The sequence below is a fragment of the Aquila chrysaetos genome, chromosome 6 (genome assembly GCF_900496995.4).
Source record: "Aquila chrysaetos chrysaetos chromosome 6, bAquChr1.4, whole genome shotgun sequence".
Classification (NCBI taxonomy): domain Eukaryota; kingdom Metazoa; phylum Chordata; class Aves; order Accipitriformes; family Accipitridae; genus Aquila; species Aquila chrysaetos.
The window spans coordinates 26,540,377-26,553,900 of record NC_044009.1 but is presented as its reverse complement, the minus strand read 5'-3'; the positions used below and the strand labels follow the sequence as shown (position 1 = coordinate 26,553,900).

The 13,524-nt window shown below is 35.6% G+C and overlaps 2 protein-coding genes across 3 annotated transcripts in view; one reads left to right on the top strand and one right to left on the bottom strand.

Moving 5' to 3' along the window:
* Positions 1 to 8,462, top strand: part of ITGA4 (integrin subunit alpha 4) — a 40,447-nt gene extending 31,985 nt beyond the window's left edge. Inside the window, exons 20-28 of the mRNA XM_030016848.2 lie at positions 387 to 466; positions 816 to 902; positions 1,489 to 1,579; positions 2,276 to 2,383; positions 2,655 to 2,774; positions 4,164 to 4,283; positions 4,795 to 4,893; positions 5,104 to 5,223; positions 6,101 to 8,462. Of these exons, the coding sequence (XP_029872708.2) occupies positions 387 to 466; positions 816 to 902; positions 1,489 to 1,579; positions 2,276 to 2,383; positions 2,655 to 2,774; positions 4,164 to 4,283; positions 4,795 to 4,893; positions 5,104 to 5,223; positions 6,101 to 6,193 (918 nt within the window). The 3' untranslated portion in view covers positions 6,194 to 8,462. The remainder of the gene's footprint in view (positions 1 to 386; positions 467 to 815; positions 903 to 1,488; positions 1,580 to 2,275; positions 2,384 to 2,654; positions 2,775 to 4,163; positions 4,284 to 4,794; positions 4,894 to 5,103; positions 5,224 to 6,100) is intronic.
* Positions 8,463 to 9,547: 1,085 nt separating this feature from the next.
* The window catches only part of CERKL (ceramide kinase like), a 61,022-nt gene continuing 57,045 nt past the window's right edge, over positions 9,548 to 13,524 (bottom strand). For both annotated transcript variants that reach the window (XM_030016850.1, XM_030016849.2), the window contains exons 11-13: positions 12,486 to 12,582; positions 11,065 to 11,240; positions 9,548 to 10,260 (exon numbers count right to left, since the gene is read on the bottom strand). In XM_030016850.1, the coding sequence (XP_029872710.1) occupies positions 10,179 to 10,260; positions 11,065 to 11,240; positions 12,486 to 12,582 (355 nt within the window). In that variant the 3' untranslated portion in view covers positions 9,548 to 10,178. The remainder of the gene's footprint in view (positions 10,261 to 11,064; positions 11,241 to 12,485; positions 12,583 to 13,524) is intronic.

Here is a 13,524-nt window from a genome sequence, read left to right as displayed (position 1 = left end):
TTCAGGGGGAAGAAAGACTTGTTTTTCAGAATCTCTCCTTCATTCCCAACTAACATCTTTTATCATGTTGGTATCTGAATCTCTCTGCTACTTTTAACGTTAGATGCTTAAACACTCTCTGGAATAATCCGTTAAGGGACAACATTGTTTGTATTATGCATCAGCTGGTGGTGCTTGGCTTCCTGGACACGTGAGCTGACTAAGGCTATGAACAAATGTGTTAGGCTAATAGAAAGGGAGTATAAGACACAAAAAGCAAGTATTTTCTCAGTTCTGAATTTTTCTAGAGCAGAAAATTCTAAATGAGTTTAATAAAATATTTTTATTTAAAACTGTGTTAAAACACACTATCATTTGATATAAAGAAAATTTTATTTGTCCTACAGCTGGATTTTAGTTTCCTCTTGGATGCAAGCTCATTTACCAGAGCAGAAGATGACCTCAACATCATCATTAATGCTACCTGGTAAAGTCTAATAAAAATTGCTCAGTGAAAGATATTACTGCCTTTGGAAAATAGAATAGGGAACACTGGAAAGACTTAGCAAAGCACAACTGCAAGAAAGCACATGGGTTGTAAATCTGTAGAGAAAGGGAAATTACAAAAAAACCCAGATAATAGATATTTAAATAATGAGCAGGTTTCTGCCTGTATAAAATGTTCTGGGGTGTTTTTTTTTACTGCCTGACATGTTACCAAAAAAATTTTTGTTTTAATAAGCCAAAAGGTCTGTTTAATATTTGTTTATAGAAATGATGCGTAGCATATGATGATGCATTCAACACTCATTTTTTCTCTCATTGCATTTTTATAGTAAAAATGAAGATGGGAACATGTTGCTGGATAACATGCTAACTTTAGCTGTACCTCTAAAATATGAGATCGAGTTAAATGCTCATGGGTAAGTCATCTATTGCTATACCTGCACATCCATAGAACTGTTGTCTTGTTACTATTCTAAATTCCCAAAACTTTTAAGCAGAAGCATTGATGTAGCTGAAAAATCCTGGGAATGAGATGGCACAGCTATCCTGGGGTCTGACCCATACCCATACACTTCTAAGATTTTGTTTCCACTACTGTGAGATGAGACCAATGATATGAGACCAACGATATCTATGGTGCTTTGAACTTGTCTCTTAACAGACTAATATTTTTTAAGAACTGGAATATTTTTAATAGAAAGAGGTATTTAATAAGAGCACAGCAAATCCTCACATTCCTTGCTTAACACGGACTACATTCTGGGTTCGTTGTGGGGCATTCATGGAGCACAGTTTTGGGTGAGGATTTATGACTTCTGATTCATCTGCCTTTTTAAGAGGGAAGAGTACAAAGGTAGAGGACTTCTCAGTATTCCTAGATTTACTTAAATGCAAACTCAGGTATTTTCTCAGAACCGATCTTACTGGAAACAGCATGGAGCAGAAAGTTATGCTAACAATATATAGCAATTCTATTAACTAACAACTTCTAAACCATTGTAGATTCGTATCACCAGCTTCGTTTGTTTATGGAACAAATGAGAAAGATTCACCAGTTACATGTATGAAGGAGAATATCAACTTCACTTTCCATGTAAGAGTTTTTATTTTGTAAACCCTATTGTCCCTGTTTTGAAGGTTAATGCTCAGATTGCCAGTGTATCTAATGACAGTCTGCACAGTCAATGAGGGAACTCTTTAAGAGTACAAGGGCATGGTGAGCAACTTTAGTGCATTAGTGATGGGAAGTGGCTGTTAATCCCTCTTTGAACACTTTCTTCGGCCTGGACAGTCTTCCACTGAATGGTCAGAGAAAAAATACTTAGCACAAGCAGGATTGAAAGTGGTAGAGCAGTTCTGACTTGCCACTTCTTCCATTAACACTTTAAAAGGAATTATCTTACGGTAAGCAAAAGGAACTAGGAGCTCCTTATAAGAGGATCTATAGGTATCAGATTTGTCTCCAATGGATTAAAAGCAGGAGTTAGACATTAATCTCTCCTAGTTCCTTTTGCATGTTCTCCTGGAAGGCAGTCTGTATGACCTCAGGGTAGTCATTGCTGATTAGCACTACTTACTCATTGGCTTCAGAGAAGTGAAGGGTTCAGTAATCCTACAGAATGAATTAAGCAAAATGTTACAAGTCCTAGCAGAATGCACTTTCATGACAGCGTAACAATGCAGGTGCTACCCCATTCTGTGAAGTTTTATGTATTTATACATGTATTTTTGTTACTTGAATAGCTACCATGAAATAAAGCTTTAAATGTATAACATTATTCCCCACAAGGTTATCAGTGCAGGACCAAACATGGCTCCAAATACAAACTTAGAGATAATGATACCTAATGCTTTTCCACCCAATGACTTCAAATTATTCAACACATTGGATATCAAGGTAAGCATAGGTTACTTAATATAATTTTATTAACTATATGAATTCTACAAAAAAGAGAAGCAGAGCATAGCAGAACTAGGTACTAAGTATGCGTTCAATTTGTTAGCTATGGTGAAGCAGAGTGAACAAGAAAGTTCTTCAGCCTCTGTGTTTTAGAATTCTGAAAGTAAAATCTATATTCCTTTTGAGCTTCTTGCCTTTCAGAAATCTGTATTCTGATTATTATCTGATGTTTAAATTCTAACAGTGATGATGTTATTTTTATTTCCAGACAACAGTTGGACAGTGCTTCTATAACAAATATCCCAGAAACTGTAGTCCAGCAGAAAAAAATGAAAACATATTAAAGGATGTTGTCACTTTCTTTTCAAAGCCTGCTAAGAGACAAATGGTAAGGTCTGTCTTTTGGCATCAGTGCAAAATAAATGACTGTATGAATGATCCTTAAGACAATGGTGTATCTTATATAATGAGGTCACCAGAGCAGTCTTCCAAAGATATGTGGTAGGACCTGTGATAAGTTCAGCGTAGTCGTAAGTGACTTTAGTGAAAGAGGTGAGAACTGAGAGGAGAAAGTTGATTAATGACACGTCACTGAAGTCAGTGTGGATGACAGGCACCTACAAAGAACTGCCAAAGGGTTATGTAACTGAATGAGTGGGCAAACAGAATGGCAGATGAAATTCAGTAACAAATTAAAAGTGATGCACGTGGGAAAAACAGGCTTAATTTTAATTACATGAAGTATGCAGCTAAAATATTCATTGCCTTTTCCACATCAAAAAAGTGCCATCAAACCTAACTAATAGGAGCCAGGTTAAAAAAAAAAACAGAAGTAGTACTCATGGTGGAACTTCTTACTGAAGGGTGTTATGAATGCCAAAAATAAGTGAATTCCAAGGGAGACTATACAAGTTAATGGGACTGAAAGTCATGAAGAATTACAAAATATATGGAAATAATTTTTGCCTCGGGCCATTCTCATTAAAAATATTTGGGAGGCTGGGAGAATACAATACATGTCTGGCCTGTTCAAGCTCGTCCCTCTGTACCTGCTTATGGACCCTGCTGGAGATCAGATACTTGACTATGTAGACCAAACCAGAATTGCTATTCTAGTGTTATGTTTTTGAGGGTTTGTTCTCATAGAAATCTGTGTCCTGCAACTTGTGTTTGATAAGGTACAATTTTGTTTAATAACTTCATCTTAAAAGAAGATGGACATTTTTAAAAATGTTAATTTAGGACTTCAAATAAGCATGTTACAAGGAACACCAACCAATGACTGAGAGACAGCCTGCACTAAAATATCAAATCAGAACTTGGACATTGCAATCTTGGACAGAATATAATCATGTACAGGCTTACTTTTTTGTCTTCTCCAAAGTTGAGTGAAATGGTACTAGCTGTCAGTGTACAAGTACAACGATCAATCAGTTACACTGTTTATACTGGTTATCATATAGTCATTGTCATCTATCATTCTTGATAAAAGCTAATTTGAAATAATAGTATAAAAAAACCCATATAACCAAATTATGACAATTGTTATTTTTCAGTCTAAAAAAAATTTGAATTTTTAAGAAAAATTACCTGTTGTGTTCTATAACAATTAGATTGGTCCCTTGTGCTGTTCCTTAAGCACCTATGGACTGACAGTGATGGATGACAACCTAGAGTTGCACCCTGACATTTCGAGAACAAACATGGATCTTTGTCTTAAATACTAAGATGATAAAGTTGATAAACTTAAGTTTTAATATTTCCCTCCCTTCTACAGTACTGCATGAAAAATGATAGCCTTTGCTTACAAATATATTGCAAGCTTGGAAACATGGAAAGTGGAAAAGAAGCAACTGTTCAGTTGCATCTGGAGGCTACTCCTTCACTTTTAGAAATGGTAACACATGAATTTTTCATACTTAAGGGGAAATATTTCAAGGCATATTTGCAGTATTCTTTGCGTATAAATCCTAGGTATTAATTATTTTTGCAAATAGTATGATTAAATCCAAATCTTTTAGGTGTTAACCTATTTTATGTTTTCAATGCTAAGTCTCAACGTGATACACAAAAAGTTAAAACCACTGAAAAATATGTATTTTAGCTTATCGCTTTATTTTATAGTACGTATTGCTTTGCCTATTCTGGCTGGGTTATGTAGGATTGGGATTTCATTTCAACTCATAATTGTACTTTTCTAAGAAAAGCAGTATGCATGTGGACTTAAGTAAAATCCAACTGGGCTTCATTCCAGCGTCTGGTACTAATTTGTTTTGTGATCAGAAAAAGGCACCATTGTGTGTTTGTGTGAGATTCTGTTTCTGTGAGCAGCTGTGTTACCATTTTTGCTGGGTGGGAATTAATGTGTTGAAGTAATTTTTTAAAAGATAGGATTTTTTTTTAATCAGGATGATGCATCAGCATTGAAGTTTGAAGTAAGAGCAACAGCCTCACCAGAAAAAAATCCAAAAGTTATTGAACTACACAAGGACAAGCAAGTTGCATATGTAAGAATTCTCTTTAAGGAGTTTATCACATATTCATTAATTAGAAAAAAAACCAAGAGCAATTAAAATTGTGGAATTCTATACATATCTACAGACAGGCAATGAATACAGTGTTTATTACTTAAGAACATATTTAATTTTCCTAGTTTGTTTTAGTATCATTTAGGGGAAAAAAATTAATCAGCACTAAACTTATTTTCTGCTTTCCAGGTCTATTTGGAAGGAGTGCACCACCAGAAGCCAAAATACCGTGTTACTGTGCTAATTATTGGAATAGGCTTAATAGTTGGTGTTACCTTGTTTTTGCTTCTTTCATTTGTACTATGGAAGGTAGGTTTTCAGTATTTCTCAGTCGTTCTCAAGTCAGGAATTCACACTGTTGGTAGATCTTTGGATCTGTTAATGCAGACAGTTACGTGAAGGATAATTAATATTTTATTACAATCTGTCTTTTCTAAAGAAACGTAATTCCTCCTGTAACTTGTGTTTTTTCAAAATACTTCTCCATTTTCCTTCATTTTATCTTCTGCATATTCTACATCTGTTATTCAACACGACAAACCCCTTCCCATGTTTTATATGGCATCTCATGTTTGCAAATGGTTTGTATAATTTAATGATATCAAATGGATCATTTTTGTGGGATGGTGCCCCACATTTAATGTCACTTGACACATGTTGACTAATAGTCTACAACATAGTTTCATGCCAGAATAAAATGTTTAACATTTTAAACTGCAACATAAGTGCTAAAAAAATCCCTGTGCATAAGCAAAAAAGAAAACTATGAAGGATGCAGCTTCTCTGACAAGCGATTAAGAGATTGCTAACTTCTTTACGTACATGCAGACTTTCTCCATCCATCATTTTTCCCAGGGAAGTGTAGAAATGAAACAAATTCAACAGGAAAGTTTTATAACCATTTCACTTTTTAAAAAAATACTGGATTCTGTGGACTGTTACAGTTCACAAGCCCACATGTCCTTACTCCTTGCAGGAGAATATTAGCCTTCCAAAGAGTAAAAGAAAAAGCAAACCTACTTTTTTGATTGATGAGTAACCCTTGATTACTTGGTATGACAAAGCAATGGCAAATACCATCGTTCATAAACACCATATATATGCATTTTATTTTAGCTCATCTTTTATGGTTTAGATTTAATAACAAAGATTTGCTGACAACAGATTCCAAAATTATGTATTTCAGATTGGCTTTTTCAAAAGGCAATACAAACCAGTCCCTCAAGACAAGAACAGAAGAGACAGCTGGAGTTTTACAAGTGGGAACAAAGATGACTAAGATGGCAAATAAATGTTTGATTTTAAAATGAAGAATTTAAGATTCAGGTTAATTCCCAGGAGAAGCATCAGTAACAAGAAAACTGGTCTTGAGCTCACTCGCTCCTACAAAATACACGTTACTTCCTTGAACTGCATGGAGGACTATACCTTAAAAGTACTGTTGTTTTTCTAATATGAAAATGGTAAAACAGTTTGCTTTGAAGTCTCACAGTAGTATTTGAAATGCCATATATATATCTGGTTTCAAACAGACAGAAGAACACTAAAGATAAAGAGAAGAAGAATTACTTACCAGAACGAAGAATTTCTAGAAAGTAATAATGTTTGGCCAATCCTGGAAAATAAGATCTCAAACAGATTAGCATGAGTTATTCTATTCATTTTCAAGTTTCAATAATATTTTGATTAAACATTTAAGAAGAAATCCTCCCTCATCTTGCTTTGGCAGTTTTACAAGGGTAAATTAGCTTAAACCAATAGAAGGACCGTAAGTACAGCACACGGATGTAGAAAACAGCTATCAGAAACTCTCTTGGGCTTCTGAAGGTAACCTTGTAAGCTTTGGCTTCACAGGCACAGCCACAACACTGCAGAGACTTAGACACCCAGGCAAGCCAGAACCAGGAAGGTCAAAGGTGGATTCAGAGCAGGGAATTCTGTGGGCTAGCCTGGAGCTGCAGCACAGAATCCTCTCTCAGCTGTAGAAAGAGTAGTGTACTGGAGATTATAATTTGTAGCCATCTTTAACATGGTATTTGCAAGCATGAGAGAATTAGTTGTTTCATCCTTTCCTCGGATATTGCTGCCATGATATTTTGGACTTTTCCAATGAAGTATTTCTATGTGGGGTTTTTTAAAGCAAGTATTTATTTTTATTTATTTGAAGATTTTTCTATAGTACTTAACATAGTAGTATTTAGTACTGGCATTCTTCCACAACCTGAAAAAAAAAAAACCAACCCAACTTCACATGATGACCAGAGAAAGACATACCCAAAGACTCCAAATGCCAACCTTACTGGGCCAAATTTTATCTTCAGGTATGCCACCCTTTACCTGAAAGTACTTAATAAGGGAGTCATTTGGAGAGCTAACTTGGGTTCTTGTGAAGTTGTCAGGTAAATACCATCCAAACAGGCATCCTCAGAAGCCACTCAGCAGAAAGACAAATGACTGAATAGAAACATGGTTCAAACCACTGCTCTGCTACTACAGGAAGTTTCTTCAGCTAGATAAGTTTGCACTGCCACCTAGCTTTGGCAAAATAGTACAATCCAGGGGAAAAAAAAAAAAATGTTACTTTGCTCCCCAGTACAACTGGACAATGTACAATTTCTTCAATAACTGAATTTATTGCAACAGCAGTATGCAATATGGCCTTTCTTGCCATGCCCTTGAGGTCTTTCTGAACTGCAAGGAGAAATGAATGTAATACATACATACACTTTCAAGCTGCACCCTCATACGGGAATTAGCCTGAGACTCAAAAGCAATACAGAGTGCCCTCAACAAGCACTTTTGCTATTAGAGTGTTTGGTGCCATAAAAGCCATGTTGTCCACAGATTCTAAAGATATTGGGGACCATTTTGTAATTTCCTTTTGCTTCATTTGATGCCAAAGATATGGATCACTCTCAAGTAAATTTCTCTCTCAAATCTTCTGCAGTGTAAGGACAAACGAATGTGCATATATTTAAAAAAAAAAAAAAAATCAAAATAAAGTATGTGAAGGATGAAATATTTTCTTGCAAGTCTATGAAAATATACACAAAATGCTTATCTTCCAAATGGCTTTAGTGAATTTTTGCACTTTAACCAAGATACTCTGAACAGAAAATTAATTTGATATTTGATATTGTGAAACATATACCTCAAATACTGGAAGAAGCATTAACACTCTTTTTAGTACAAACAATGCAAAGAAGTGAAACTAAAGCATTTTGTTTATCTTTGAAATAGTTTACATAAGTAAGTCAGTACATGTGATAATGTTGCCTTGGAAATTGTATACTTCCCATTCAGATTTTATTATTAACATGTAAAAGTTGGCTGCCTGTTCTTAGGATATGAAGCAAAATTTAATTACCCTTTATAAATCAGATTGACAAAAAAATGAATGTACAATGTCCTGGTGGTGGCAAGGTTATAAAGTATCACTCCATTTTATTAAAAAGAACCCCAACAAGTTAAGCACATGAATGCTGTTTCTTCTGCAAGTTCAATTATTTTGTTAATTTTCAGTTATGTAATAAAACCTGTTAAATCTACTAAAGGTAGCTGGAATCTCCTTCTTAGACAACTTTAGGAAGTTTAGTTTGAATTGTCTTAACATGTTAAAAATATTTGATGTGATATAGTAGCTTAACTGGAGAGTACTCACTGTGACTCAGACAATGGGTATAAACTGAAATGAGAGGTTCCAACCGGCCATGAAGAAAAACATTTTCTTCATGAGGACAGCCAGGCATCAGAACAGGGGTGCAGAGAGGTTGTCTCGTCTCCATCCTTGGAGGTTTCAAGGCCGGACAGGATGAGGATCTGAGCAGGAGGTTGGGCTAGTGCCCTGCCAGGGTCCTGTCCAGCCCAAAGGATGCTGTGACTCTGATCCTACTCTGCAGCCAATAACTCCAGTGCAAAGAACAGAACTAGCTATAAGATTCCTATAACAATTAATTGTCTATGAAGCAGGCATATGATTGTCTATGAATTTGGCCTTTACTACTGGCCGGGTTTGTCCACAGAAAGTACATGAGATTTCCAATAATAACAGCTTGTGCTTAGGAAACCAATAATCATCTGCAGTACTTTAGGTGCAGTACTTCTTTGTCTTGTGTATTTATCACAGGTAAGAATTTTTCACAAGTAATATTTAAAATCAAAATATAGTAGCTATAGATGCCATGTAAAGGCTTAGGCCCTTAATTTAACAAAATCTTAAAGGGCTGGATTTCACATTATTAACTTAAAGCAACTCATTCTAGCCACGAGACAATGCAGCTTTTATACCATTATTTGTCAGCTGCCTTCTGAAGGATTCGTAGACAAGTGACCAGGACAACAGTCATCATCCCTGTGGTCCTGCAGATGGACAAACTTGTTGGTCTGCTACTTTTCATCATCTCAGAGAAAGACAGTTCCCAGAAAGAATATAGTCTTAATTTGCTGTCATCTCAAATAATTGTGTTAAACACTAAATAAGTTACAAAAAACCCAAACACTCATAAAAGTTATGTTTATGCCCTATGAGGAAGTTATAAAAATTTAACTCAGTGCTAATTTATTTATCGTAACTTTATTCTCAGCAACAACAAAAACTACGCTGAATATCATTTTGGTTCTAGGATAGACAAAATATTTTTAAATATTTATTTTGTACAAAGAGTAGGCTTTAAAATACATTTCAACAAAGAAAAGCCATATAAGACATCAGCATATTCTTTTGTATTACTGTTTGACTAGAAATGATTTGAAAGCAAATACATTAAGGCAACATTAAAAAGATAACTAGAAATGGAAGTACTTGATTAAATAAATCTGTATTTTGCCACCATTCTTCCGCATGAGATGGTACCACACCTCCACTCACCAGTTCTATTTGAACTGAGTTACCTGACAACATGGATAGCAGCAGCAGACTTAAAAGTATCTCATACTATATTTATTGTGAAAGCTAGAATAACTTTAAAGAAATAAAAATATTTTCTTCTATTCTGATGGATGCTTCTCCAACTCTAAATTTTGAAGACATCAGTATAATAAGGTTTCATTTTTTCTTGTTAAGCCTAACAGTTTCTTTACAGTTAAATACAACCTGATAAAAATATACAACTTGATAAAAATTTAAAACCAGAAATATTACAAACATCCCAGTTAAGCTTCTGCTACAACAAGTGAATTCAGTGAGTGAAAGACTGGGACCTTGGAAGGCTGTGTGTAGAGGTGAGAAACAGATTCTTTAATACGGAACTTGCAATGTGTCCCTTCTATATGCAATTGCATGTCGCTTGGGAACATTCCAGGTCATCAGTGTTCACTCCATAGAGATTAATAAGTTGAGGATGCACCCTGCAAAGGGAGGAAGTCAAACTTTATCAATTTCATTAACTCTTGCAATGGGTGTGCCACTTTTTGGGGGTGGGGAGGGAGAACAAATATGTATCAACGGCTATATGGAATAAAATCAGGTGAATTACATTTCAACAATTCCTACAAGGTCATCTTTAGAAGCTTATATTACATACCCTATAACATGATCTGCCTTTTATTTTACATACCAGACTGTTACTCTGAGCTCTGTGCCTTCAGCTAATCCTGTGTGCACTGCAGAAGAATGAGCCGCCACCCATTTAATTCCACTGATAATCCTCCTATTGCCCTATGTATTCATAGTCTCTTTCTTAGATCCTAGACATGGAGACTATTCTCAAGCAGCACTAAGGTTCCCACAATTGAACAACTACATGTTTTTATTAACCTTACACACACTGCTTTCCAAGCAGGAATCCTTATCCCGAAAGGAGCTCCTACCAGGAGTCACAGACCTTTATATACATCTGTTCTCCTCTAAGATACGGAAGGGTAAAGTAACAGGCAGAAGGGAAAGAAGAAGTGGAGCTGGAAGCTGATGAAGGGAGGAAAGGCCGTGTGGGTCATAACAAACCTTTCAAAAGATGGGCACAAGGCAACAGGGCAGAGGCCCAAACAATGGCAAAGGGGCCAGTCTGTGCAGTGCACAGCAGTGTTATTCTTACAGCATTTACAACACCCCATTTTGGTGTCATCTGTGTTACATAGAGACGTAATACATTTAAGATTGCAGTACTAATCTGTTACACATACACAGTCCATAAATGTAATACTTGGCCTTACCGGACATGAACTTCTGATGCTTCTTTCATTAAGTCTCCATCTATATTCCAAGGGTAATTTCCTTCTGCAGAAGCAGCATTCAAATATGTATTTTCTTTGGCATCAAACCCACTTTTAAGCCTTGGTTGTACTTTCACTTCTTGAACTGTGTAGGTCTCAACAAAGGGAAAATTGAACTAAACCAAACACAGATATATATTAAATGAAGATGAAAGATAAAGGTGGTAGCTTAGCAACAAACTGGATTACTTGAAATTAAAAGGCTTGCTTTTTTTTTTTTTTGTCTTAAGTAAATGGGAACACTTAACTCAAGCTTTGACACGCGGCACTATATATTCCAGCTAGCATTTATAGATTAACATGCTATTTTTAATCCTAAATAGTGCCTCAGAAAAAAATGGTAGTGTTCCATTTGCATTCCCATATCAGACTTGCTCAATCTACAGGTGAGATGGTATATTTTGCACATGCCAAAACAGCACATGCTTTCAGAATATGTGAAAGTCCAAGCAGATTTTTTCCAGTGCTCTGTTCATCATTACCAGTAATACTGTCCTGAATGAGGCTAGTTAGAATTCTAGTAAATAGTCAGCTTAAGTTTAAAGGAGGGTCCACATCTCCTTGTCTAATTTCTAACTACAAAGGCAGAAAAGCAAGGCCTTCCTCTAAAAGCATAACTGGAAGGCATAAACTATTATTTCCTAAATGCAGCTGTTTGTTAGTGCTGTCACATGGAACTGTCATCCACCTCTCCCCCAAACTCTCTGACTGCTGACGAATTCAAACCTCAACCTTCTTGTAAAAATGATTTCACATAATCCTGAAACATTTGAATGAGTACTAGTGTGCTTAGGCTATGCATCAGGTCTTTAGGACAGCAATAAGGCACTGTGTTTGGATGCTTCGTTTTTCTCTTCAAAGACAGAATAATGACCACAATTTTGAAATGCAGATCTGCAAACATTCACAACTAGATGGAATGCATACCTGCTAAAAATCAATGGTCCCAATCCACTGCTACCAGCATAGCATGCAGTGATCTGCTGAAATTATGGACTTTACCTATTTCTGACAAAGAGTTGCATGATGCCCTCCCAGGCTGCATTCTTGATCTCTGCACTACACAAAATTTAAACACAGTATGCACTTCCTTTATTGTGGTGAAAGGGCTTTACACCCATAAAACTATGGTACAACACAAATACAATTTAAACCATAACAGATGGGCTGAAATAGGCTAATCGGTATTAGTCTAGTGATTTAAAAAAAAAAAAAAAAAAAAAATCAGATAAAAAGGGGGCTAATGTATTCTGACAGGAAGCTAAGTCTCCTTATGAGGATGCTAACATTAACTCTTGCCGCATGTCTACCTTCACGATTAACTGTTCTTTTTATAATCACCAGAAAGAAATTAACAGTACCTGATTTTTTATGCTGGCGTATCTTTTCAGATGTTTTATAAACTCTGTTCGAGAAGTATTTTGTACAACAATAAGAGCCATGCTTCCATTATTCAACCTGAAAAGCAGACCAATTTAGGTCCCAAAAGAAAATGCATTTATTTGGAAGTTTAACAGGCTCTCCAATAGTCTAGGTTAAAAAAAAAAAAAAAAACAAAAACAACAAACCAGCTACCAAGAGTAAGTTAATAGAATAGTCTCAATGTTTTTTTAAATCTTTGCCAACCCCTCCGCCATAGATCAATATAAACTATGTAACTGAGGTTATTTAGCATCAATACATTTATAACATAGACTGTAATAATAGAATTGTACTCCCTTATCAATACCCATAATTTATGGAACATAATACATATAATTTAAAAAAAAATGCTTTTCTACTTAACAGATGGTTTTTAAACATTGAGGATCACAAATCTGTCTTTTTGCTTTTCTCTCCAGCAAAGTATAATGATTACCTTAAATACTATGAGGCAGAGCTTTACCAAGAAACCATTCCCATGATGCATGCAAGCACATTCATGGGTTCATTCACCTTCTCCATTAACACTCATGCTGCCCTACAAAGATCCTGATCTTCAACTGTGTCGCTATTCAAACTCTCTTAGCAGTTCTCAGTACAGTTCTACTTACACATTTCACAAAGCACATAAAAGTTAAAAAACTAGCAAATTTTGTACAAGATAAAACAGTCATATTCTAGAGATTAATCAAGAAGAGACCGTACAGTGCAGATACTCCATGGTCCGAGGTATGCAGGTGCCATTGGTATTTTAGCATCTTTGAAAATTTGAGTCAGACAGTGAGCTAGTATCATTTCCTAGATTCCCTAATGCAACCATACCTTGTCACAGAAGCTAACAACCTGAATCTCAGTGCAATCATGCCTAAGTCCCATTTAAGTTATAGAGACAAATCAATGTTCGACAAGAGTATCTGATGAACATGACAATCACTGCTGTGATTGTATTCTATATAGAGATGATGTATTTCATATCTC